The following is a 25325-nucleotide window of genomic DNA, read 5'->3' as shown; positions in this document are numbered from 1 at the left end:
TAAATAGATTAAAAAAGAAAAGAAAGGTTCACCCTCAAGCTTGACTAGGTACCTCTGAAGCCCAACAGCCTTTAAGGGACCCCTCTGGCATCCCCCTGGTGCAGGCCCTCAGCAGCTTTTTAACCACTCTGGAGTCCTCTCCCAAGCCATGGACCAAATGGAAACAATAAAGCATTTTGTAGGGGGGGAAAATTAAATAAATAAGTGGGCCATCAACCGATGTTTGGTAGAAAAACTGACGAGGAAGGGAGAAACTTTTTTTTTTTTTCCAACCTTCCTAGTCTTAGGTCTCATTGTGGTAAAGGAAATAAGCTACAGAGTGAAAATGAAATAGTAGAGGGATAGTCGCCTCTAGGAACTTCGTTTCTTCTCAAGACATTTCCCAAAAACAAAAAACCTTTCTGGGCCCTCCTATCTTCTACTTCTTAAACTGTTGATTTCTCCCCAGGGACACTATTTTCTAAGTGGCCTATTATCATTTTCTATTTATATACATATTTTCTAAGAGTCTTATTACAGATAATTATAAGAAATGACTTTTAAATCAGAAAAATATTTTAACTTTTTTGATAGAATTAAATTTTAAAAACTAATAACTTAAGATTCTTAGGGCAAAAGCCCAGAAGATTCCATAAAAATTACATAGAAGCATAGTTACTGATGTATTAAAATGATGCCTATTACTACCATTAGTTTACATTTTATTTTTTTCAAAGTACACTTGTATGTACCTTATACTTAATTACTCCAGTTTGACGCTTCATATGCTGAGGATAATCTAACCTAAACTCTGTGATAGCTGGAACACAAAATGGAAATGCCCTGGCTTGTTCTCTAAGGGGAGTTTGTCCGGGATCTCTAAAATCTAATCTTGGGGAATTTGCTTCAAACTATATTACACAGGCATACATGTGCTTCTTAATTTACACTGTGAATAACATAGCCTAAAAACACAAAATTCTATGATCTTACTATAAATGTATTCCTTTTTTCATTCATTCGATCAGTATGTTTTGAATAATGCAGTGCTTAATCAGCAGTTGGTTGTCAATGACTAGCATTTCTTCTCTTTTGAGTTTTGTGTTTTGCTCTTTAGATTGCCCTGAAAAATAGTAAATTGTAAACTGCTTAGGAAGAAGGAATGTATTCAGAGCTCATCACTGATGGGGATGAAGTCATTTAGAAACCCAGAAGGGTGCTGGGATTAGAACTTGGAATTTCTGAGGCCTTTTTGGACACTCTGTCATTTTGTTTCTAAGAACACTCTAATTTTAGCTTTAAGGGCTTTCCTTTAGTGGTTCTCAACCCACTACGTCTGCACCTGAACTAATCAAGGCCTCTCCCTTCTCAAATGATTTTGCTCCCACTATCTCTTCCTCCTCTGGGACTGGCCTAGTTAGCTTCTGGGTTAAGTAGGCAGAGCGTCTCTGCCTCAAGGCTCTTTCCTTTAGATCTGCCGCAGCATTTCCTCCCCTCCGTGCCAAGCAGGGTCATAATCTTTGCCTCAGGGTTCCTGGCTACTGATCCTCGTCCTTGCTGAAGGGAGGGTGAATAGAGAGCCAGAGTTTTGCATTTTCTCATCTGTGTGTCAATTGCAGGAAGCTAGATTACGAACTCTACTTTCAGTCTGCTTTTCTTGGTCTGGCTTTTCCAAAAGCTGGTGCACTTACTTTTCCTTCGGAACGGTCTACCTCCTCCTTTCGCTCTGCATTTGTAGCCACATGGACATTCCTTCTCACAGGAAAGCAGCCCAAAGCCCCCAAGTCATTCCCTGACTCACCTATAAAATATGGCTAAAATGACATCATTTACTCACTAGGACTGAAAAAAGATTTCCACTGATGAAATGAATAGAATTTACCTTTAGGGGAGCCTGGGTGGCTCAGTCAAGCCTCTGACTCTTGATTTCAGTTCAGTTCATGATCTCAGGGTCCTGAGATAGAGCTCCACGCCCAGCACGGAGCCTGCTTAAGACTGTTTTAACATTCTCTCTCTCCTTCTACCTCTGCCTGCCCCCCCTTTAAAAAAAAAAATTACCTTTAAATGAAAAACTCAGTATAAAAAAAATCCCCGTGTCTTGGTAACATATTCTGAAAGACTTTTGTGACTAGGATGGCCAAATTTAGCAAGTAAAAATGCAAATAATTTCAAACATAACTGGGCATCCTCTATTTTATCTGGCAACCCTACTTCTAAACCCAACAGAATATAGTACAGATTATTTAATGCCTGTTAGCAGATGATATTGTTTTGTGTCTGGTTGTGATAGAAGATGATTATTAAAATGTTTTTATCCCTAATATTGGTTTTTTGTGACCGCCATCATGAATCAAGTGTTTAATAACTTCAAAAACACAGTCTTTTAAAGATAGTGAATTGCCTTTCGTCTGTAAGCTTGTATGTCTAGTTCTCCTCATGAAGAATAAGGAAAAAGAAAAACAACATGAATGGGATCTTGGAATTCTTTGTTGTTCTAGTTGATATAACTAGCAATGTTGTTAACAACTCAGAATTCGTTTTGTCCTCCTTATGCCCAGTTTTTTTTTACTTATGTTTTTTATCAAATAAAAGTCTCTTTAATGATGTACTCTTCCTCACTACCCTTTGTGGAAAGGGCATTAGCTTCAAAGTTAGCCAGAGAGTCGTTCAGATCTCTGACACCATTTCAAGGGTGTGTGAAACAGCTTGAACATATAACCTAACTACTCTGAGCTTCGGTTTACACTTCTGTAATAAAGGAGAGTGTTTCAAGGATGAAGTGAGATAGTATGTGCGAGGATTTAGAATGATAGCTGGCAGATAATGAGCACTGACCAAGCATTAATTCTTGTTTTCCCTTTTTGTCTTTGCTGAACCCCCATGACCACTTTTTGTACCTTTTAATGGCATGCAGCACATTTCTGCGTTGCAGTGTGGTTATATTGAATATATTTTATCTTTTCTACCATATTAAAAGGTCCTTGAGGACAGGTGATCTCATAGCAGCGGTGATGTGGACCTGGGATAGGAGAGGAGTGTAGCTCGCCAGTTTATTTGTAAAGGTAAAAATCCTTTCAGCCTCAGCAGATATTAAAATGCAACTTTGCAAAATATGGTAGGACATGAAACTGTTAAGATATTTTTCCTACCCAATGGGACATTTTTCTGCTGAATAGGAGAACTAAATATCGAGGTAAACTTTCAGGAATTACTATATGCTAGGCCTATTAGTTAAAATGCACATACCTATTTAACAGTCTTTATAAAGCTAAAAATCAGTAGTCGGTCTCAATTGACCAGTACTTACACATAGAACAACTGATATCCACTGGAGGAATTACATAATTTCAAAAGCCTTCACACGAAATAATATTACGTTATACTTTAGCTTTTAAAATATTTTCAAATACATTATCCTCTCTGATTTCACAAATCACCTATAAGCAAAGGTAAATATTATGAACTGCATGTAGTAGACGAGAAAATGAATGCTCAGTGTGATTAGGTAGTCCGAGTTCATCAACTAATAAAAGGCAAAAGAATGTCTTCTTGAAATCTAGTCAGTACCATTACATCATATTTTCTCTCTTAGTTGCAAAGAGAAGCTTTTGAATAGTCAGCCGTGCCCGTACTAACAGCGTCAAGGATATATTTTATTTTGCTGTCTTTTAAAAACTAAAGACAGCCAGTCCTCAGAATGCACAATAACATGGCACATATTGTAAGTGACTCTTCAGCTTATACTTGATATAATTGGAGTTGCCAGGCCCCTTGGCCACGTTAAAAGTATAAAAAGACTGAGTAGTGACGATCCCAAATTAGAGCCGTGAAAGGTAAGTAGTTCTTTATTTAGTTATGGAGGCAACATTTCAGAAGACCTCCGTATAGCTGTATGTCATCAGTGTCCGTGGGAGTACATTGCCTACTCTAACATTTCAAATGCCAGTTTTTACTCTACCAGCTGTATTTCTCAGAGCAACGAGAGAAGAGCTTTCTCAGTTTTGTTTCCTCAGCAATTCCAATCTTTCTCTCATTCTCTGTAGATAACTGCACTTTCTTATTGTCTGAATTAATTGAGACTATTCAGCGTGAACTCTTTCCTCTTCCTACCTCTGCCTGGCAAAGTTGCCTGTCCTCCCTTCTCTTCAGCCTGTCTTGGAGGAAGATGTGTTTCTTCTCCTCACAAGGCTGTCACCTCCTGCTCCTTGGTTTAGCCCTTGACATCCCCTCCAGTGACTTTCTCAGTTCTCTTACCTCTTAAAACTTCTGTTGCTCCCTCTTAGCTTATTAGTAAACTGTCTTTAAAACACACAAACACACACAACCTCTCAAACTATAATTCACTTTTATTTTGGTCTTTGCAGAACTTATCAAAAGAATTGTTTGCACTCATGGCCATGGTTTTCCCCTGTCATTCTCTGCAGCCTAATTTCTACTTCAGTCCTCTATGGGAACTGCTGTCCGATAGGTCACATGCAAATTATCAAATCAACAAGAACTTTCATTAATCCTTAGACTCTTTGAGTTTTGGGATTTGAGAACCCATTCATCTTCTCCCTTCACAATTCCTTTTTAATTTTTTTTTTTTTGCTATTTTCTGTTTTTCCCAGCCTTATTGAAATATAATTAACATCATAATTCTTTTATTTAAATATATAAGTTTTAATGAGATGTAATTTATAAACCAGTGGATTTTAGTATATTCACAATGTTGTGCAACCATTACCACTGATTCCTGAATATTTTCACACCCCCCTAAAAAGAAACCCCATACTCATTAGCAGTCACTGTGTTTTATCTCCTCCCTCTAGCCCCTTGCAACCACTAATCAATTTTGTCTCTACGATTTTGCCTATTCTGAGAATTTCATATAAGTGATTCATACAATATGTGGTCTTTGTGACTGACTCCAATGTTCTCGAGGTTCATCCCTTTAATGGCTGAGTAATATTCCATTATATGGATAGACCACATTTTGTTTATCCATTCATCAGTTGATGGACATGTGGGTTGTTTCCACCTTTTGGTTGTTAAGAATAAAACTGCTGTGAACATTCATGTTCAACTCTTTGTGTGGACATATGTCTTCATTTCTCTTGGGTATATACCTAGGAGTGGAATCGCTGAGTCACATGGTTATGCCTTGTTCAACATTTTACAGAAGTCTTTCAACTTCTGTTACTGTGCATTGTCTTCCTTTCTGCTAGCTCACCTCTAAACAAAATGTAGATGTTCCCTAAGTCTGGGTCTTCCCCCTCTTTACTCTTTACCAGCAATCTAATAGTTTCCCTTTGTCTTAAATGCTGTCTAATCTCTTACTTTGGGGAACCTGTTTTCAGCCGGGTCACTCTGAACCTAGAGCTCTGTGTTATTGTTATATACTAAAGAAATCTTCTGGTTAACCTGCCGTCAGGTAAACAGCATCATCTTCTCTCCAAAGCCTGTGTTTTCTAATCAAAGCTGCCCCCCCCTTCCAGCAGTGGAATAGCTATTCTTCCAGTTACCCTTGACTTAAAATTTTGAAGTCATTATTTACCCCTTTTCCTAGAAGCCTTTACTCTGTGCCCAGTTACTAAGTCCTGCCATTCCACTTTGACAGGATCTCTTGTGATTCTCAGTTTTAATTAAAGTAGTTCTTATTATCTCATATTTGGACAGTTGCATGTACCTTTTAGCTGGTCTTTCTACCTCACATCTTTATCTTTCCTCACTCTCTCCATCACTTCTTATCTGTCCTTCACAACAGGACCTCAGTATTGTCGTGGGGTCAGGCTTATCTCATCATTTGCAGATTTAGCAACATCTGCCTTTACCTTCTAAATAATATGAAGACTTTTTTTCCATTGAGTGTTTAGTTATGTTCATTAATTAGCTCCAACCTTCCTTCCCATGATGTTTAACTAGCTCCTAAGCTAAGCACATGCTTTATCCAAGATTAGTTATTTTCTTTTCACTGTGTATGATCCCACATATTCTTTGCCACTGCTTGGTATGGCCATCTCCTGTCACCTTTACAAGATGAACTATTTGTCATATAAGTTCATCCCATTTTTTGCATCCCCATAAAAATTTATCTGAGCTTCCCAACTGAAAATAATGTCTTCAGTTTATGAACCCCTGAAATATTTTTAAAACATTTTTATGAACTTTTGACTTTAAACCAAATGTTTCTTATTAGACACAAAGCTCTTTGAAGGTAAAAACAACGTCATATCACCCACTTCCTACCTCCACAAGTGTGCAATGGTTAGTTCTTTGCTTGGTACATGGAACATACTTGCAAAAAAATTTTTAATGACAAGTAATTTTTGATGTATTTTATTCTTGCAAATACTTTTCCAAATTCTACCTCTTTTGCAATTTTATTATTAAATTGAAGAGGAAATCCAGGATTCAAATAATAGTTTACTTTCAGATATCATACTATAATTTAGTAGCATTTATTTTCATTAATATCTAGTGTGCCAGTTGACATTATAACAGTGTAGCAGTGATAGGTCTTTAGTCCATATCCAAACTAAAGATGGCATTGGCCCCATAATGAGGAAAAAAAGCAACTGTAGGTATGTGAGAAATAAAAAGTAAATCCAAAGCATGTTTGGAAAAATAATAAAATATTTTATAGCAGAAAGAGAAATGACTGAAAGACTGCACATAAACCATTGTAGCTCCTGGAACATGTACCATAATAAAGAAAAATTGTAAAATCTTAATTTTAATAATTTTAATAAAATTAATTCCAATTCCTCTTTACCTTTCATACTTGGGACTTTTGAAGTTGGACAGAATTCCTTAATTTGTGAATGGAATTCTATTTAGTATTTCTATTGATTATATTAATGTCCTTTATGGGTTGCATTAGCAATTCATTATTATTAGCAGCAGCATAATAAAGAAAATAGAAACATGAATACCAGGCTGCTTAGTATTATTTACTGTAGCCTGTGGAATGCCAGCTCTAAGGAAGAGAATGTGTTCATCCCATTAAACTGAGTATATGACTCTAGACCTGAAAAAACAAAACCTGTCTTAGCCATTAATTACCATTAATTCACAGGCTTATTTTACAAAAGGGTTTCTGAGCTTATCTGAGAGTTTGGAGCCATCCTGAAAGGAACTGAATATTGGGTTTGGATCTGAACCTGGACAATTTTGTTAGAACTTCTAAGAATGACTTAAGAATCCATTCCATCACATATTCAATACCTCAGTTGCCTCTCCTTTGGATCACGAATGCCGAGCCAAAACAGCCTGACAGTTGATTGGTAAATAGGATGCTTTCTAATTAATTACTCAGTCTTGTTATAGTACCATGAAATAAAAGATCTTAGCTTCTCAATTTGACTCCCCTAGTAGTCCATGCTATGAACACAATATATCTACACATTTATTCTTTAACTTTATGTAAGATATACTGTAAAACAAAAATAACAATTATTGTAAAAAATATTTTGTAGCAATTAGCTTTTTTCCAAAACAAACTTAGGCTAATTATGGATCAGCCATGATAAAATGAAAGGTCAATAGCTACAGATGCATAATTTCACTCTGATAGATTGCTGTTTGAAAATAGGATATGACAATTAGATGATTAATTTTCTTCTATTAAATAGCATTATGAGACTTCAGATTACATTTATCAGTATATTCTCTTTAGTGGGAACATAATGCGAGGAAAGGCCAAACAGAATAGGAATTCATATCCTTCGTGGAAGGATCCAAATACGCTTTTTATCAACCACACTTCTGAAAATAATTAGACAATGAAATTCTGTTTGAAAACTTATTTTACGTTCAGTATTCAAAGTAACGTGTTAAAGACATCACATGTTAAAGGTTAAAACGTGAGTATGAGGAGCAAATTTTTGAAGGTCCTGCTGGCAATTTTTTTTTAATTTTTTTTATTTTTTATTTTTTGGTTCTGGTTATCTGCAAAGTATACACCCCTTGTCAGTATAACTAGGGAGTGCCTGTGTAAACATTCTTGTTTTGCCTGTTCCACATAATCGTTTCTTGTATCATATTTCTTCTGACCTCGCTATCTGAAACCAATTACAGGAGATCCATTTGGGCTGCATCTATTTTCATAAGAAGCCTAGGCAGCAGTGTTTTTCTCAGAGATGAATATCAACATCAAATATGCTTCTGAGTGCTTTGTTATTTATGTTTCAGAGAGATTTTGTAGCCTTCAGCTCTCAAGAATGTGTCATGCTGTGCTGTTTATACATTGAAGATATTAATGGGTGTAGATGTCATTTTTCATTTTAATGTCTCAAATGCAACAGGCTGATAGGTTAAGCATTCCTATTTTTATGGGGAGAGATATGAGTGATGTCTGTTTTCTCCCAAAATATACATATATTTACTTTGAAAAAAAAAAGAAGTTATTTATAAACCTTAGAATACTCAACATTTTTGGTTTCACTGGGTGTTTCTAAGCTATTCTCAAACAATCTTACTCCTGGTGAAAGTTTTCAGTGTTCCTAAGAAGAAAACAGTATTGATCTGACAGGTTACAAAGCTTTTGTACTCTTAATTCTCATAATGACCTCCTCACTAGAGTTACTCTCTGCATATGAGATTCATAGGTAGCATAGAGTTATTACTGTTGTGGAGGGGTGATATGCTTGAACTTTGTTTTTCTTACAGAATTTTAATTTATTTGAAATTAAACAGTATCTATTGGGAATGGTGTTTTCAATAAATATTTTTTAAGTTTTTATTTAAATTCCAGTTAACATAAAATGCAGAACATTTTTTAGAGCAAGATACACTGAATTCTGAAAAACTTATGCATTCCCACACCTCTGCAGCCTAACGAAAAGTGTATCTTTAATCTATTAGAAAGATTTTTATTCATCTTTTCAAGATATTTTAATTTAATCTGATTCCAATTTTTAAAATGTCCTACCTTAATTTTTTTTAGCTTTACTAAAATTAGATAACTTCATTAAGTAAAGTGCACTCTTAATTCAAAACAAATGTGTTTTTGGAAACTAGATAGGGTTGGCTGCCTTAGAAACCTCTTTCTTGTTGTTCACTAGAATCACACTCAGTCTATTAAAGGAGATTTTGTAAACATCTTTTGCCTTTTGTTCTAAGGTTTGTTTTTGTTTTTGCAGAGGGTGGGTGATCATATAAATACCTAAACATCTCATAGAACTTAATGCCTGGCCCTGGAATTTATCTTTTCTATTTACCAATGTTAGTGGGCAAGTGATTTTCAAAATAATATTTTATGTAATTTGACACCTAACACCTTATATTGATGAAAGTATTTTATCTCCTAATCTTTCATCTTTTGCTTCGCTACAGTAATAAATTACAAAGATGAACTAAATGTCTCTGAGCAATTGTTTATTGAAATTCAGTCCTAAAATGATATCCAGAATACTGAAAATAAAAATGTCATGCAATGCCTGCAGTGAGAATGCAAACTGCCAAAGATTCCTACTTATGAGTTTTAAATCATTCTGATCTCTTAGAGTTGTTTTTTGTTCTCCCACCTCTTAATGTTTACTCTAGCAGTCTCTACTGCTATTAAAAGAATGTGAAGATAGTGGTTCTTTTTCACAAGAATTTGTATTAAAAGATGATCCTGGACTATTTTAAAGATAACTTTAAATGTGTACGGAAACCAAGGTACTTTAAAAGTTTATCTGGACATTGGTGGTATTCCATTATAATTATTACTCCTTTAAAAACAGTATACATGTATGCTTTTGTCCAGTGAAATTTTCGTGAGCTGCAATTCTAATAGATCTAATTTTCCAGTGTCTTTCTATAGTCAGTGGATGTTATGTATTCCATTGGGTTACTTGTTTGGGCTGAGCTGAACGAACATCATGCAAGGTGATGAAATGAATAGGACTCTAGGCTTAGGAGACAAGAGCCTGAACTTTTGACCAAACTGTGCTACTGCTTTGGACTTTAATCAAGTTATTGTATTGGTCCTTCAGTCACTTGTCTGCAGAATATGCAGGCTAGGCTAAACAGTCTGTAGGGTTTATGTCTAGCTCTAGAATTCTTCAGTTTATTTGCAATAACTGGTCAAATGATCAGAATGTTAGAAGAGTTCAGAGTTCCATCAGGTATTGGTAGAGTATATGGTGAAACCCAAGTCAAGGACATCGGAACACTTAGCCATAAAAACAATATATATTCAGTGGTAGTTGTTCCATTCAAACACTTACAAATTCAGACATAAAAAGATCATGTTGTAGTTTTTCTTTTAGGTTTTGATAAATGAATATTCTCTCTTTACAGGTGAAAATAATTCATCATGGTGCCATATGTTCTCCTTAACGAGAGTTTTACTCATTGCCATCTAATGGTTTCTTTGATGGGACAGAGACAGTATGGCCCACTGGAATGCACTCTGACCTGGAAGCAGAAGACCTTGAACAAAACACTTGATTACTCTAGGCCTCATTATTCTCATTTGCTAAACCGAGGGCATCAGAGTAGATGATTCCTAAGATTGCTTTTAGTCCAAGCCATTCATGATTTCAGGTTTCAGAACTGTGTTCATTAGAATCCTTTAAGAATAATAAACGGCTACAGAATTAAATATAAGCTACCGAAGAGTACATGTATACTGAAATAAACTAGTGAACTCAAAGGAAAAAAACAATCTTATGAAAAATATTAGGCAAAATTTGTGTGGATTTTGGCATCAAAGGCGAAAATAGTTGACAGATTTTTTTTTTTTTTGAGAGTTTCACATAGACACAACACAGCCTAAGTCACACTATCATAATTTCCACTTGAAAAATGTCATTTGGAGTTTTTTCATACGTTGCGATTAAAAAGGAGAGTTGTATTATTTAGAATATTAAGTGTATTTTAAACTAAGTTTTGTGTTAATAAAGTATTTGTGGAATTTTTTATTTGGTCTTTTTTTTTTTCACCATGAACTTGATAATAAAATTTCCTGAGTTCACTGGAATGTGCCATCCTTAGAAACATTTAGGTTGTAATTCCTTGAAAAACTGAAAAAACAAAAGATTGCTATGAGTGAGTGTGTTTCCAAATGTAAAAAGTGTGCTTTACAAACTATGCCAGATCCTGCTCCGGGAAGACAAATCAGTGTTGTTAGGGGATGGTGCTAGTGCCTTCAGTTTGTTTACTTTGGTTTCTATGTCTGCCTGCCTTCTCAGAAAACTTGCTTGGAGCCAGACTGTAGCAGCCCTCTCTCTGTCTTTTCATAATTGATCAGGGGATGACTGCCTTCCCTGAGGGTTAAGACGTGGCAACTTTTTCTGTTTGCTCAGCATCTCAATGCAGTAGTTCAAACATTGTTCACACCAGCTGGCAGTGTAATGCCATATGCACATCTTGTCAAAGCAACTGTTGTCATGGATACTAGAAACTCTCTTAAAAACCAGATCATTGATTCCAATCAAAATTGTACTTTTTATCAGCTTGGAATCTCAATTATTAGAGTAGAATATTGATCTAAGATATTTCTCCCATCATGTAGAATTTACCTCGTAGTCTAAAACACTGAATAACAGAGTAGGGCAATGATTTATTTTAGTCATATGTGTTGAAAATTTTCATCTTTAGTGTACATTGAACGCAGTTATTGGGAGAAAAAAATGAGTTTGCAAAGTAGAGGCTCTTAAAAAGTTTTTTTTTCCCCTCAATTTAAACTGCTACTTTTAAAACATCTCAATATGTATTTTTTATGGCACTCGTTTTTATATAAGTTTATATAATACAACCACCAAACTGTCTCTCCTCCTGTAAAAGAAATGCTTACATTAATTTCTTATGTTAGGTTTTATTTTCCTGAATGGGGGAAAAAACATAAAAATAAATGAAAACATCTTCTATTTTGATTGGTATTCTGTCACACATAGAAACAAACCTGATTGGTTGAGTGGTAATTTCTTTGTTCTCTGATTTTGCTAAGAATGCAAATGAAAACCACTCAATTTTATTTGGCATTAAAACTGCACTTTATTTTGTCAAAGGAGAGGTTTCCCCTTGAATTGTAAGTACAAAAAAAGTGTTTTTAATCTTTAGTGAAAATCCTTATTAATTCACTTTCAAGATAATCTGATGTTGATTTGTCAAATTTAATTACAGCTTCCGGTAACACTTGAAGTCTACTGCTTTTGCTTCAAAATTGTAATATGAAAATGCAAATTGAATGATAATTTAAAAGGGAGTGGGCATTTTAGTTGAACACTCAAAGACAAGTTCCTTGTGGAAATGAGGTTATTGATGCAGTTTATGATTTTTTCCTCTTTAAGCACTTTAAACAAATTAACTTTATTTCCTGCAGGATTACATGTATCTCTATGACTTTAAGTAAAGTTGTATATGTGTGATATGTGGAATTTTTATTTCACATTAGAAGATCTTTAATAATTCTCTCTAGAAAGGAGGATGGGAAAGGGGTTCTCATACATTGAAGCCTTTTACTGTTAACCAAGGAATAATCAGTTATTGATAATCAATTTACCTTTCAGCAAAGTATTTAGATATTGCCCCCTTTTTACTTCTAGGCTCTCCAAGCAGCAAGACAACTTCTCTTACAGCAGCAAACAAGTGGATTGAAATCTCCTAAGAACAGTGATAAACAGAGACCACTTCAGGTTAGTAAAGCATTCTTGTCCTTGGGATCTTATTTTAAAAGATGTTCATAATGATAACAAATGTGCAGAGCCAGTTGTATACATTCAGAAAATTTTTACATTTGCATATGTCGGTAATTTTAATTCAAAAAGAGAGCTCATTTTATCTTGAAAGGAAAACAAAATTTCTATTCCCATAGATTTCAAAAGTCTACAAGGTCACTTATTACAAAAATTATATAGAAACCACATTTGGTATATGTAAGCATTAGAAGTTTTGTATAAAACTCCCTTGTGGGATTTTAATGGAATTTTATTCACGAATAAGTTAAAGTAAAATGTGAAATTTCTTCCTTAAAAGCAAAACCATAGTAAGGTGGTACGGAAGGAGACAAAGCAGGCTTAGACAACCCTTGCAGTTGTATCCACGTGACAAATGCAGAAAACCTCCAGGGTTGCCAAAAAAACTGTTGGAGTTTGCCAAGGAGTTATTGCTGTTGCTACAGTTATAAAAACACATTCTGGAGTTTGTTGTCCTTATTCACTATGTTTGTCCTGTGAAACTGATAGTATGTATGTCCTTTAAAGTAACTTTTTGTTATATAATATAACCATTGTTTTATATAATCTTACCCAGAGTACATAGGACACTGTTTGGGGGGAAGAAACATTTTTAGCGTGTAATTATTAAATGTTTGGAAGGTAGAATCTGAGGTTACATAAAACATCTCTCAAAATGTTTTATCAGCTCTGTTGAAAGATAAGCAATGCTTTTTCCTGATCGTGGGCTATGTACATGTCTAATAAGGTAAGCTTAGTTTGAAAAAAAAAAAAGTAAGCATCTTTCTTGTTGCTTTATTTTACCAAAATAATCTTGGATTTTTTTTTTTAATAGCCTAGCTGTATATTTTTATTTTCAGGTGTACTCCCAGATGTTGGTAACTAAGTCTTATATGGTGGCATCCTGAAGCTTAGGATGTATGACAGAGAATTACAGGCTACTGTTCTACACAATCCAGAAACTACTTATTATGTAAAAACTGGATTAAATTTTTGGTCCCTAGGCAAATTTGAGATGAGAATATATATTCTTGGGAACAAACCCGTTTGCGGGAGAGGGGTGGGAAGAAGGAGGACTTGTGGAGAGGGGATGTGTTCCAACAGTCTAAAGTTCAAATGTCTGCCATGAGTGCAAATGTTGTATTGAATCAGCCTGAGTTTAAGATTCATTTTAATTTTTTTAATAAACGTCACACTCTTTTGTTTGAACTAATCAGTAATTTTATGGCGACACAGCTTCCTCACCATCATCTCTCCCCAAGTAATGCCAGTGATTGGTGTCTTTCCGTCGAATTGTCTTATTCCAAGACAGCCTCTCCATATATTTGCATGACAGAGAAAAATTTACATAAAAGTCACAGAAGATAGCAAATGAAATGTTTCCTTCACTGTGGCTTCCGAGTGGGAATTTTGCACTGTTGTTGGCATAGCAGAGGAGGGTTAGATGCTGGCAGCATAAGCCAAAGGTAGGAGTTTATTGTTTTGACTATTGGAAAAACACTACATACATATTGTCCTAATTCTGTTTTAACCTGTCTGTTGACAAAATAGGCCAAGTAGTTGTTCCTTCTGCCCCAAAGCTAAGTCCAGTAGAAGTTTCTTTATTGCTGGTTACCAGGGCATCTCTGGAAAGAATGGCTGGGCTTTAGTTTTTCTTTCTTCCTTCCTTTCTTTCTTTCTTTCTTTTTCTTTCTTTCTTTCTTTCTTTCTTTCTTTCTTTCTTTCTTTCTTTCTTTCTTCTTTCTTTTATTGTTGTTGTATTGGAAGGCAAGATTTGATACTTTGTTTAACTAAAATGTACATAATTTTTCTTAGAAAACATACACATATAATGTAGGGATGTTAGTGACTCTAAAATCAGAAATTGTTGCTTATGTACCAGATGTTGTATAAATAAAATCTTGAGCAGAAGTCCTCAGTTTTGTTATTTTATTGTGAAAGAGTGATTGAAAGTAATTTAAATACCTTTTAACAATTTCAGGTGCTAACCATTACTACAAAGACTTTTCTTGTGTCACTTATATTTAGTATTTTATGATGCATATTGATATGAGTATATCTCTATGTAGAACTGTAGCATTTTTTAAACTATTTTGTATTTTAATCAGGTCTAATGCCAAAACGTCATAGAAATGAACAGTTGGTTTTTATGAATGAGAATTTAGAAATAATGAATGAAGGCTTATCTGTTCACCAAAATATATACTGCTATTAATATAATGTGAGCCTAAAGTTTTAGTATTTCATTGTATTTGGTGAGTTTAGCAACTGTAAACATACTGGTATTGTGTTGAAAACCTAAAAGCATTTTATACTAGTTTACATATGTTGTTAAATGAGGGTATTAGGTAATGCTTATCCTTGCATCTGCAAATGCTATTTAATGTGAGTTGCACTATTACCACTTACGTTAAAGGGCTGAATATTTTTGTTAAAAATTTTAACCATTTAATATAAGTTTAACACTTTAAAACTTTAATTTTTTTCACAGTCTTATTCTTTTTCTGCTTAACTAAGAGTTTAACCAATCTTTCAAAATAGAGTTGGTGTAGATTATGTCTTAAAATTCCTAAAAATAATTGAACATGTTTCAAAATCTGCACTTGCAAAGGCTAGGTATATTTGGTGCTGATCATAGATCATGGTGGTTTGTGTTATATCAGGCATAACACATTTTTAGAGGACCAAAGGAGCGTATGTGTTTTTCATTTTAAAATATGGTTTTGATGGAGAACTGTTTTATAAAGTTTGAAAAAATACAGATTTTTAAAAAATCTGTTTTAAAGGCTCAAGTCACAAGAACAATCTTGTTACACTCAACTGATTTCTTTTAAATGTTGAGAAGTGGTAGCCAGATTTGAAGTGTGACATGATAGTCTATTTCTAGAAGACTAGTATTTATCTACTATTACTTTTTCATTTACATTTTTTCAGGGTTTTGTGCTATAGATGGCATAGATATTAGCCTATCTAATACAAAATGGAAAGAAAAAAATCACATCTGACAAGCTTGAGTACGGATTGTGTAGTAATTTCACTTTCATGTACAGGTATCTGAATATATGTATTTGAAACATGTTTACATTTTCTATTCATTACATAAAACACCAGTTGAATAGGTCCAATCAGTAGGTACATTGATTAATGACATATTGATGAATAATATATAAAGATTGTGATGCAAATGGGAGCTGATAGCAACCTAAGCATTACCAGATGTTTCTTCTTTGCATTCTTACTATGTACCCCAGAAAACATACATAACACCTGAAGACAACCTTTTATCTTGATGTGTGATATTTATTACTATCTACTCCTGGAAATTCATAGACTTGGTATACCCATAGTAGTCCATAAAAAGAAAAGTTAGCCAAAGAGAATAAGTAATGCTTTCAATTTCATGAAACTAATTTCCAGTTTAAAAATAAATTTTTTTACTCTTTAAAAACATGCATGCACATGCACACAAAGACATACATTTGCATATGCATATGCACACATGCACACTTCAAGAAACTGTAAATCTTTAATCTTTTTTGTAAAATACATTATCAGTTTTCTAGCCTATGACAAATCTACTTAACTTAGTTTAGGTATGAAAATTGGTCGCATTATTGTTCTTGTTACATTTACAGCCATGAGACAGACTTGTGGTTCTTCAACAGCTGTGCAGAGCAGAGACGTAAATTTAAGGTAAATGACATTGCTTTGCTATCTTAGATGAATATTAGTATATAGTATTGTAATCACTTCCTTCATTGTAGGTTAAAATCTAATATAAGGTTCTCTTTTCCAATAGGTAATTAAACTTTTTTTTTTTTTAAATAACTGTGTTAAATAGTTGAAGATTGGAAGAATAAAAAGCAAAAGTGAATTAAACTTAGGGGTCTTATTCTGACTCTGCCACAAACTAGTTACATAAGTTTAAGGAAGCCGCTCAACATTTTTAAAATAAAGACATTGGGCTTACCGATCAGCAAAATAATATAATCTGTGCTTACAGATTTATTTTTTTTGAAGTAAGTTATAGGCATCTTAATTTTTCAGGAATAGGTGTATCTTGCTGGGTATTAATTTATGAGTTAAGGAGTATGTTTGTTTGTTTGTTTGTTATAGTTACAAAGCACTTTTTTATTAACATACCATAGCCAAAAATAATGTTTTGGAATCAAAGTATTAAATCTCATATACATGGAAACCACTGTGCAAGTATCATTTTGTACAATATCTGAGGAAACTTTGTTCTGTTTAATGCCTTGAACTAGTTTAATAAATTAATTTTAGGAGAAATATAAGCTACACGAAGAATTATTTTACCTATGTATTTACTTTAATAATCTACATTAAAATATGTTGTAATATGATACAATTTAGTGAATTTCTACCTTCTCTACTTCTTCAGTTCAAAATGCTAAAATTGACATCTGCAGACAAAACAAATTCTGCAATAAACTGATCAGCACTTCTAAAATTTCATATTCTAGGAAAAAAATCAAGAATAAAGTATAAAATATAAATAATGAAATATATATTCTGGGAGAAATTTCTAACTGTAGGTACAGAATTAGACATTGATAAATATGTTTAGGAAATTATAAAAGTTTATGCATGCAGTGGTAAAAAATAATATTGAATATTTCCTCTTCAACATAATTTCGGATTTCTAGTATATAAGAATTAGAGAGAAGCTAAAACACATTTTGTTTGAAATACTGAAAGTAAAATAATAAAGAAATTTGCAGTATGATTTGAGTAGGGCAATGTACACTGATGCAGAAAATTTAATAAGATTTTTAAAAGTTTTTTTGTTATTTATATTTCCTGTGTATCAAAAAGTTAAGCAGTAATTCTAATACATTGTTTTTATATCATAAATCATAGATTTTAAAAGAGTTTAACTTAAAAACTATTCACAAGGACTGATTATGCCTTGTGTAGTCCTGATTTTCCCATTACAGTAGAGAACATTTCTTAAAAGGCAACATGAAATAGGCAGTTTTACAAGAATGTTACAGAACAAAATCTTCTCAAAATACTGTGATGTTGACCTGTGGCCAGCTGCTCAAGGCTGACACCCTGTGGAGGAGGCTCTAGGATGTCTAGTCCATCGTTCCTAAGTGTCCTTGTGTGGAAAACTTGTGTATGATCTAATCATGGCAGGTAGGAGAAAGAACATGTGTTTTGAGTCTGAAGCCTACCTTGACTTTAATTAATTAGTAGGACTTAGGGTAGAGTCCTTGGAGTCTATCTCTTAGAGGCTGTTACCTCATCTCTAAAAAGGGAATAAGGATACCCATCTTGCAAGATTGTTATGAAGACTACAAAGAATATTATATAAAGTACTAATGTAAATCCTTGCACTTATAATGAGTTAATAAATAATTCCCATTGTGATCAGCTCCAGCAAATTGATATTTAATCCAAGGTTATGATAAATATTCTATAATATGGTTCCTTTGCTTTGGCCAGAATTTTCACTACTCACTACGTATGCCTAATTTATAAGAAAACAACAGTGAGTGTTTTAGGTACTACTCAAGTATCTCTCCGTTCTAGAGGTCCCTAAAGTATCCATATTTCACACTGGCCACATATAAGCTTACATTTTAATGTTTGCCTTTCCTACTAGACTGTGAGCTCTATGAGAGCAGGGACCATGATCGTCCTGCTCATCTCCAGTGCCTAATGATGCCTGGTGAATAATAGAGCTCAATAAATACTTGTATAGATGCTATGAACCCTAAATGCCAAGCTAACGAGTATGTACTACATGGTTTAGGTAGCAGGAACCTTAAAGGTTTTTGATAAGCATGTGATATGATCAAAGCAGTGTTTTGTGAAGACCTAGTCAACAGTGGAGCATTTGGAGGATGTTTTGGGGGAGGGGAATTGCAAGGGATCTGGAATAAGGATAAACTTTTTAAAAAATTATTTAAATAGGCATATGATGGATTGAGCCTTAGAATTGTTGAGTTTGAGGTAATGGCAAGAAAAACAAGTTGAAGTAGCAAACATTTAGAAAATTAGAACTTGACTGAGAGCTTATAGCCAGAGACAAATATTTGTGAAATAATCCAGAAGTGAAAGATGAATTCATGAGAGTGGAGAAGATATCTGGGAAAGATGATTTACCAAGAGGAGCTCAGTAACATCCACATTTTTTTAGAGCAAGAAGGAAAAGAAGCAGAGAAAGAAAGAAAAAAAAAAGACAGGAAAAGAAGAACCAGGTTAGCATTTAATATATCAAGGAAGGTCAAGAAGCAGAACAGTTTTTAAAAGGTGGAGCTTGTAAACCATAACAAGCAATGTTCATGAGGATGAGCATTTTCATACATACATTGTTGAATTGCAAGATCGGTGATTTTTAGTCCCCCCCTTTCTTTGTCATTCACCAGTAACTCTTAGGATCTGCCGTACTAAAGTGATCAATAATGAATGGGAAAAAAAACTTTAATGTGAATGTTAACTGGAAAACGGAGAATTAGTAAATGTACTTCTATTTCTCAGATTGCTGTGTCTCTAATTGTAAAAGTAAATGTATATTGCATATCTAATACTGAGTTCCCATAAATTCAATCTGGAAGAAAACTGCTTTCTAGGAGGTTAAATTTTCCCTTTTGTTACCTACCCAAGCATGTGTTTCATTGTGTAATCCATTAGGATTCTAAGAACATATTCCCTTGACTTCTCTATCTTAACTAAAGTGAGAGGAAGAAAGAAATAGAACATTAATATTGTTAAGGGAGCTCTCCATAGGATTTAAGACTTATGCTGTGAATTTTATCTTAAGATGTTTGGAGGTGTTGTACAAGCTAAATTGAATGACAAAGTGAACAGTGTGAGTACATGATTAAAGACAAAAAGTGAAATTATTTTGAAATTCACTTACATTTAAGATTCCTTGTGTGTCCTCAGTGGATTTTATTCATATGTTTCTATCATCCTGCATTCTACCTTTCCAGTTGGTTTTCTTAAAATTTCTCTACTACCTTCAACTTTCCTACTGTACTCTATCTTCCTTTATCTGTTCTTTTCTCTCATCACGTAATCTTGTCCATTTTGTTTAATCCTTATCCCTTCAGTCACAGATTGAGAAAAGAGTAGCTTTAAATACCTGTAATTACTTAATTCTATCTTGAACGTAAAAGATATTCTAGCATATCATCTTATCAATAAAATAGGAAAAGTTTGCTTCTTCTTACAATCCAGTATCTGATATTTAGTTCTTATCTTGCCCCAAGAGAAGTTTCCATCTTGCTTTTTTAAGTTGTAGTTTTAGTATGAAAGTAACTCTGCTCTTGAATATCTCAGCTACTTAGAACCTTGGGGCATTTCATTTAGTGCTAACATGCTCCTGTTACTGGTAACGTTTATAGGTGGCTCTTTAAAAGTCACCATCAGAATGGTTGCTGTCATTCCTTAAATCCTTTTGTCAGATTTTCCAGAAAACTCACTGAGAGATGAATATTCAAACTAGAATTGCTTAGGATAGTTATATTAAATGGCCAGTTTTTCATGGAGATCTCAAGTTGTGCTGATTATGATTATTTAAATAACGCTGAATTTGGAAGCACAGCATTTGAAATGATCAAACAGAAGTATAACGAATTGTTCTTTCAAAAATATTTAAGTCACCCTACCTTAATATGAAAATCATATAAGCTCATTATAAGAATCTAACACATTTTAAGTTAAATTATGGTTGGGCACTAAGTTACTTTTCCCAAAGGCACTTAATAAATATTAATAAATTGCTATAGTGTAGTAGATTTTTTAAGATGAAAATTATGTTCTCTGATTGGATAAGGAAGAAACCACTCATGAGAACTAATTATAGTAGACCCTTGACATTCACAAGGTATGCATCCTGAGATCCTCCTGAACCCTCAAATTCAAGAAATTCCCTGTTCAAAAATATGGCGCAATCTATGCAGGCTTCCTTCCAAATACTATTCTTACTCTGAATCAAGCTACCATTGTCACCTGCCAAGTGTAGTATAAGTTAACAGCTTTCAGCTTTCAATAAAGTTTACCTCTTGACTAATATCATTTTTTTTAAGAAGAAACTTTTTTTTTTTTAACCTCACAGGCTGTCCTGTATCAATGAGAACAGGTAGAGAACAACAAAGCTACATTCATAATAGAAGAATCTGTGGGATTGGAGGAGTTAGTTTATGTAGGTGAGAAGTCAGCGATCTAAAAACTACATCAGCCTCCTCCCAGCATGCTTGATTCAGTTTCATGGCCTGACAAATTGCGGAAGTATAATGCCTGGAACTTTGGAACTTGGTCATCTTAGAATAATCAGGCCAGTCCTCAACATCTGTGAACTTTTAAGAATCCATTCTACTGGATCTTGCACTCTAGCATATGTGAGGAAGAATCCAGAACGAACAAATAAGTTGCCCCACCTTACTTGCTAATATTTTATGTGAAGAATTGAGAAAGGCTCTCAATATTAACATTTCCTCCTCCTTAATTTTAAGTCTCAGTGACATTAATAAGTGACCTGGAATGCTCTTTCAGAGTAAAAGTTGCCTGGAATGTTTTTAAGGGCATGCAGGAAGGCAGTGTCTTGGGGATGAAAAACCCTCTTGGAAGTTCAGTAGAGGAGTAGAAGCTTTATGTTAATGACCATGGGTTGTTGGGTGTTTGACCCAGGCATTCTGAGCTTGATGTTTTAGCCCTGAAATGAGAGCTGTTTACATTCAGTTCACAGTCGAATAACATCCAGCTTACCTAAAGGTATTTGGTGGTTATTTTTTTTTAAAGTCTTTGTTGTCTGTGCCGATTTTTATCGTTTTATCAGTATAGACATAGAACAGGTGGTACCTAGTAGGTAAGCATTTTCATAACACAAAATAGACAGAAAATTCCTTTGCACAGTATATAAATTCTTACATTTCTATTGCTAACACTTGCACTGCTGTAAAAGCTGCCACCTTGATATCTTCTACTGCGAGTGCTACTGCAAGTTCTCAAGTGACAAACCAAGGAACACACTGAGCATTATGATGTGCTGACATGAGGAAAATCTGTTGTCTCACAGAAAAACTCTAGTAAATTCTTCAATAGAGTATCTTTGTAAAAACAAAACAAGCAAACAAAAACTCCACAAAGATAAAATCATTCTCTTCATATTCTGCCTTTCTTCCCATAGAACCAAGCATGTGACAGACATTTAAAACATACTAATTGGTGATTCAAATATGATTAAAGGTTTAGTTTCTCAAAAACTAGGGCATCTTTGCAAATTTTCTCTTTTATTACAGGAGAATGTATTTCCCTTAACCAGTAATCACCCCCTAGTCTTCTACACAGTCTTAGACTTCATTTAGACCAGTGGTTTCCAAATCCAAGAAATTACTTGAAAACCTTTAAAAAATGGAGAATCTAGGGTCCACCCCAGACCATTGCATAAAATTTTGGGGGGGATGGGATTTGGAAAATTAAAATATTTTAGACTCTCCAGAAGATTCTAATGCAGCTGATCTACAAAGTAGTATATGCAGGAACCCTGAACTACTCTTCTGCAACCGTGGGTCCCTGTAATAAAAAAGTACTGAATGTGAATTCTCTTATTAACGTACTGTGTCATTTTTCCCCTCTGGGCCTCTGTTTCCCAACCTACACAATGAAAAAGCTGAACGAACTGTGCTTCATGCTCCTGCCAGGCTTAGCACTCTTTGAATCTCTGTCCTGTGTTTTGTTTTTCTTTGTTTCCTTGCTTTATTTTTTTTAGATATATGTCTTTAAATCTGAGCTCATTAAAAAGGCCCCTGAGTAGGTTTCTTGAGACATCTCTCTCTGTTTATTCTTTCCAGGATCATTTCCAACAATATTGTCAGAATTTTATTTTTACTTTCAGTCAGTTCTCATCAGTACTGTCAGTAAAATCATCACTGATGAACTCACTCTCTTCTTATCTTTGATTTAAAAAAAAATAACATTTGGGGGCATCTGGGTGGCTCAGTCGGTTAAGCTTCAGACTCTTGATTTTGGCTCAGGTTATGATCTCAGGGTGGTGATAGCAAGCCCTACTCAGTGTGGAGTCTGCTTGAGATCCTCCCCTTCTCTCTGCCCCTCCCCCCGCTCACTTGCACACACACTCTCTCTCAAAATAAATAAATAAATAAATCTAAAAAATAAAAATAAAAAAATAATAATATCTCCTTTCTAAAGTCCTCAGTACAGATCCACCATGCCCAGTTGTCCTCCCTTTCCATGTTAGAAACCTTAAGGAAAAGGCTCATGGCTTCCAAGATAGCTGTCTGCTGCAATGGCCCTGGCATGCTGATCTCATTGTCCACCACACACTTTTTACATGTTATATGAACAGCAGTTTCTCTGACATTGCTTTATGGCTGCACAAAGCTGACACTTCCTTTCTTTTCTCAGTATGCACTTCTCCATGTCATCCAGAAAACTTCTGGGTAGCTTTGAAATTCCCATTGTCAGCTACTCTGTGAAGTCTCTTCTGATACCTTCTCCTGCCACACACACACAAATAGAATTAATTATCCCTTTTTATACATTACTTCTATGTCATATACCTACTCCTATTCTCGTACGTACCACACTGAAGCATAATTGCTATACGTTCCTTGAGGCCGGGACAGTCTCACTCATCCTCACAGTTCCAGTATCTGGCACATAGTACATTTTGTGTAGATGTGTGGTGTCCATTGACCAGGGGTAGTCTATAATCAAGTCCCTCCTTTCTCCAAGGCTCCAGATGTGTTTTTGCAGTTGCTCACTGGGGCATCTCAACCCAGATCAAGTTGTTTTCAACTGAAATTATATATCTCTCTCCACCCTTATCCAATGTTTTTATCAACTTTTCTTAATTGTGTTCTACCATCTCCAGGTATAAGCCCTTCTCATCTGATTGGGCCATATTCCTCTGCCCTAATATGAAAGTTGCCTTTTTCTTCAGCCTCTCAGCATGGTTATACACATCATCATATACCTGATACGTTACAACCATGACTTAATCCTTACTGCTTACTGAACATGCTATGTATTTATTTATTCATTCATTCACAAATGTTTATAGGTTGTTTCTTCTATACCAGGCACTTTCCAGGGCACCATGACCTAAAAGAACATTGACACCTACTTGCTTTTGTTCCTATTTCTCCCTCTGTTTAGAATGTTATTCCCACCCACCCCCTGTTACCAGTTGCCAAACTCCTACACAAATGTTAAGGCCCTATTCTCTCAAGTCTTCTCTGACTCTTCAGAGAGAAATAATGCCTCACCCATGTGTATTTCCAGAACCCATATCATACTTTTATTATCCCACATATATTAGTTATAAAGATTCAGTTACATGATTGAGGTCACATTACCCACCCACTCTCACATTGCTAATAGATCTTGTCTTCGCTCTAGTTAGGCAGTCTGTTTATGAATAATACTTCAACTGATTCCTTTTCCTGTGTAGATAACATGCAATATATTTATTTAACAATAACAATTAATTCTTTCTCCTTTTATCTTTTCTTAAATATTTTCTTTCCTGATTTTATCTTCTGGTTTATTAATTTTATATACGTGTAATATTTTGCTTACAATAATCTCTTCCCCCCCATTCAGTCTGTTTCTTTTGAGTAAGATATACTGCTTCATTACTCTGTACTAGTCATGCTTCTAACCCCCCTAAATATCAATGATACTTTTACTAGGGAACTGGAAGTAAGAAGTCTGCTTAACAAAACTGTATTGGAAATGTACAGGATTACAAATGAGATGTGAGGATTTTTCAAAAGTCATCAAGGAACTATACTTTCTGTATGATTTATTGGTATATAACTTTTATGAGTTAAGTGTATCTGTTGTTTTAGCCATGTGAATTTTGAATATTTCCACTAAAATATTGTCTAATTTTCTATGGAGTTTATCAGCTGCTCTATTTAGAAATACAGATTTATTTTTCTCATAAAACATGGACTCCTCAGACACACAGTCCAGATTGGGCTGATACAGCTGCTCAAGGATGACGCAAAAGACCAGCGTTTCTTTTAGCCTCCTGCTCTGCCCCTGTGTAACCTTTGTCTTCATGGTCACAAGGTGGCTGCCCCTTCTCAGACGAAATGTCCATATTCCAGGCAGAAAGAAGGGGATGGCAAAATACAAACAAGTGTGAGCCAGCTGAATCAGCCCTGTTTAGTAACAAGTGTTCCAAGAAGCCTTACATAGTAGCTTCTATTTTCTTCTCGTCGGCCTGAACAGTATCACCTGAACATTCATTGCTTCAACTAAATCTGGGAAGCTGATTACATTTAACCAGGTACTTTTACACCAAACAAAGTTTGGGTCCTTTTCATAGAGAAAAGGGGAAGGATAAATTTTATAGTAAGTACCTAATAGTGTCTGCCACCAACAGTTTACCATAGATGTTAGTACCATCTCATGTGGCCCCAGGGATAGGTGAAAAGAGATTTTATGACTTGAGATGCTTTAGTGACAAGAAATTTTGTTGTTTTTTTCTTCTAGGAAAATTTAGAAAGACACAAACCTATGTATTAACATGACTAAAGATCAGTGGGTTATAGGGCTTTATTCTAAGTTTTAGTATTTTTAGTCATAACTAAAATGTTCTTAAAGATTCAGTATATATTCAGTAGTAGGTAAAGCACAATGCTAAGTCAGCTAAGCAGAGGTGATTCTTCCCCCTTCTGGAAGTTGCTACTGATGCCT

At 34.6% G+C, this 25325-nt stretch overlaps 1 protein-coding gene across 8 annotated transcripts in view; it reads left to right on the top strand.

The window, feature by feature from the left end:
• The window catches only part of FOXP2 (forkhead box P2), a 543555-nt gene that overhangs the window by 378134 nt on the left and 140096 nt on the right, over positions 1 to 25325 (top strand). For all 8 annotated transcript variants that reach the window (XM_087860884.1, XM_087860888.1, XM_087860887.1 and 5 more), the window contains one exon: positions 12495 to 12584. In XM_087860884.1, coding sequence (XP_087717010.1) covers positions 12495 to 12584 — 90 coding nt within the window. The remainder of the gene's footprint in view (positions 1 to 12494; positions 12585 to 25325) is intronic.

Source organism: Ursus americanus, chromosome 3, assembly GCF_024610735.1.
Source record: "Ursus americanus isolate L20-20 chromosome 3, mUrsAme1.1.p, whole genome shotgun sequence".
In the NCBI taxonomy this organism is placed as follows: domain Eukaryota; kingdom Metazoa; phylum Chordata; class Mammalia; order Carnivora; family Ursidae; genus Ursus; species Ursus americanus.
This window is presented reverse-complemented; position numbering and strand designations above follow the sequence as displayed.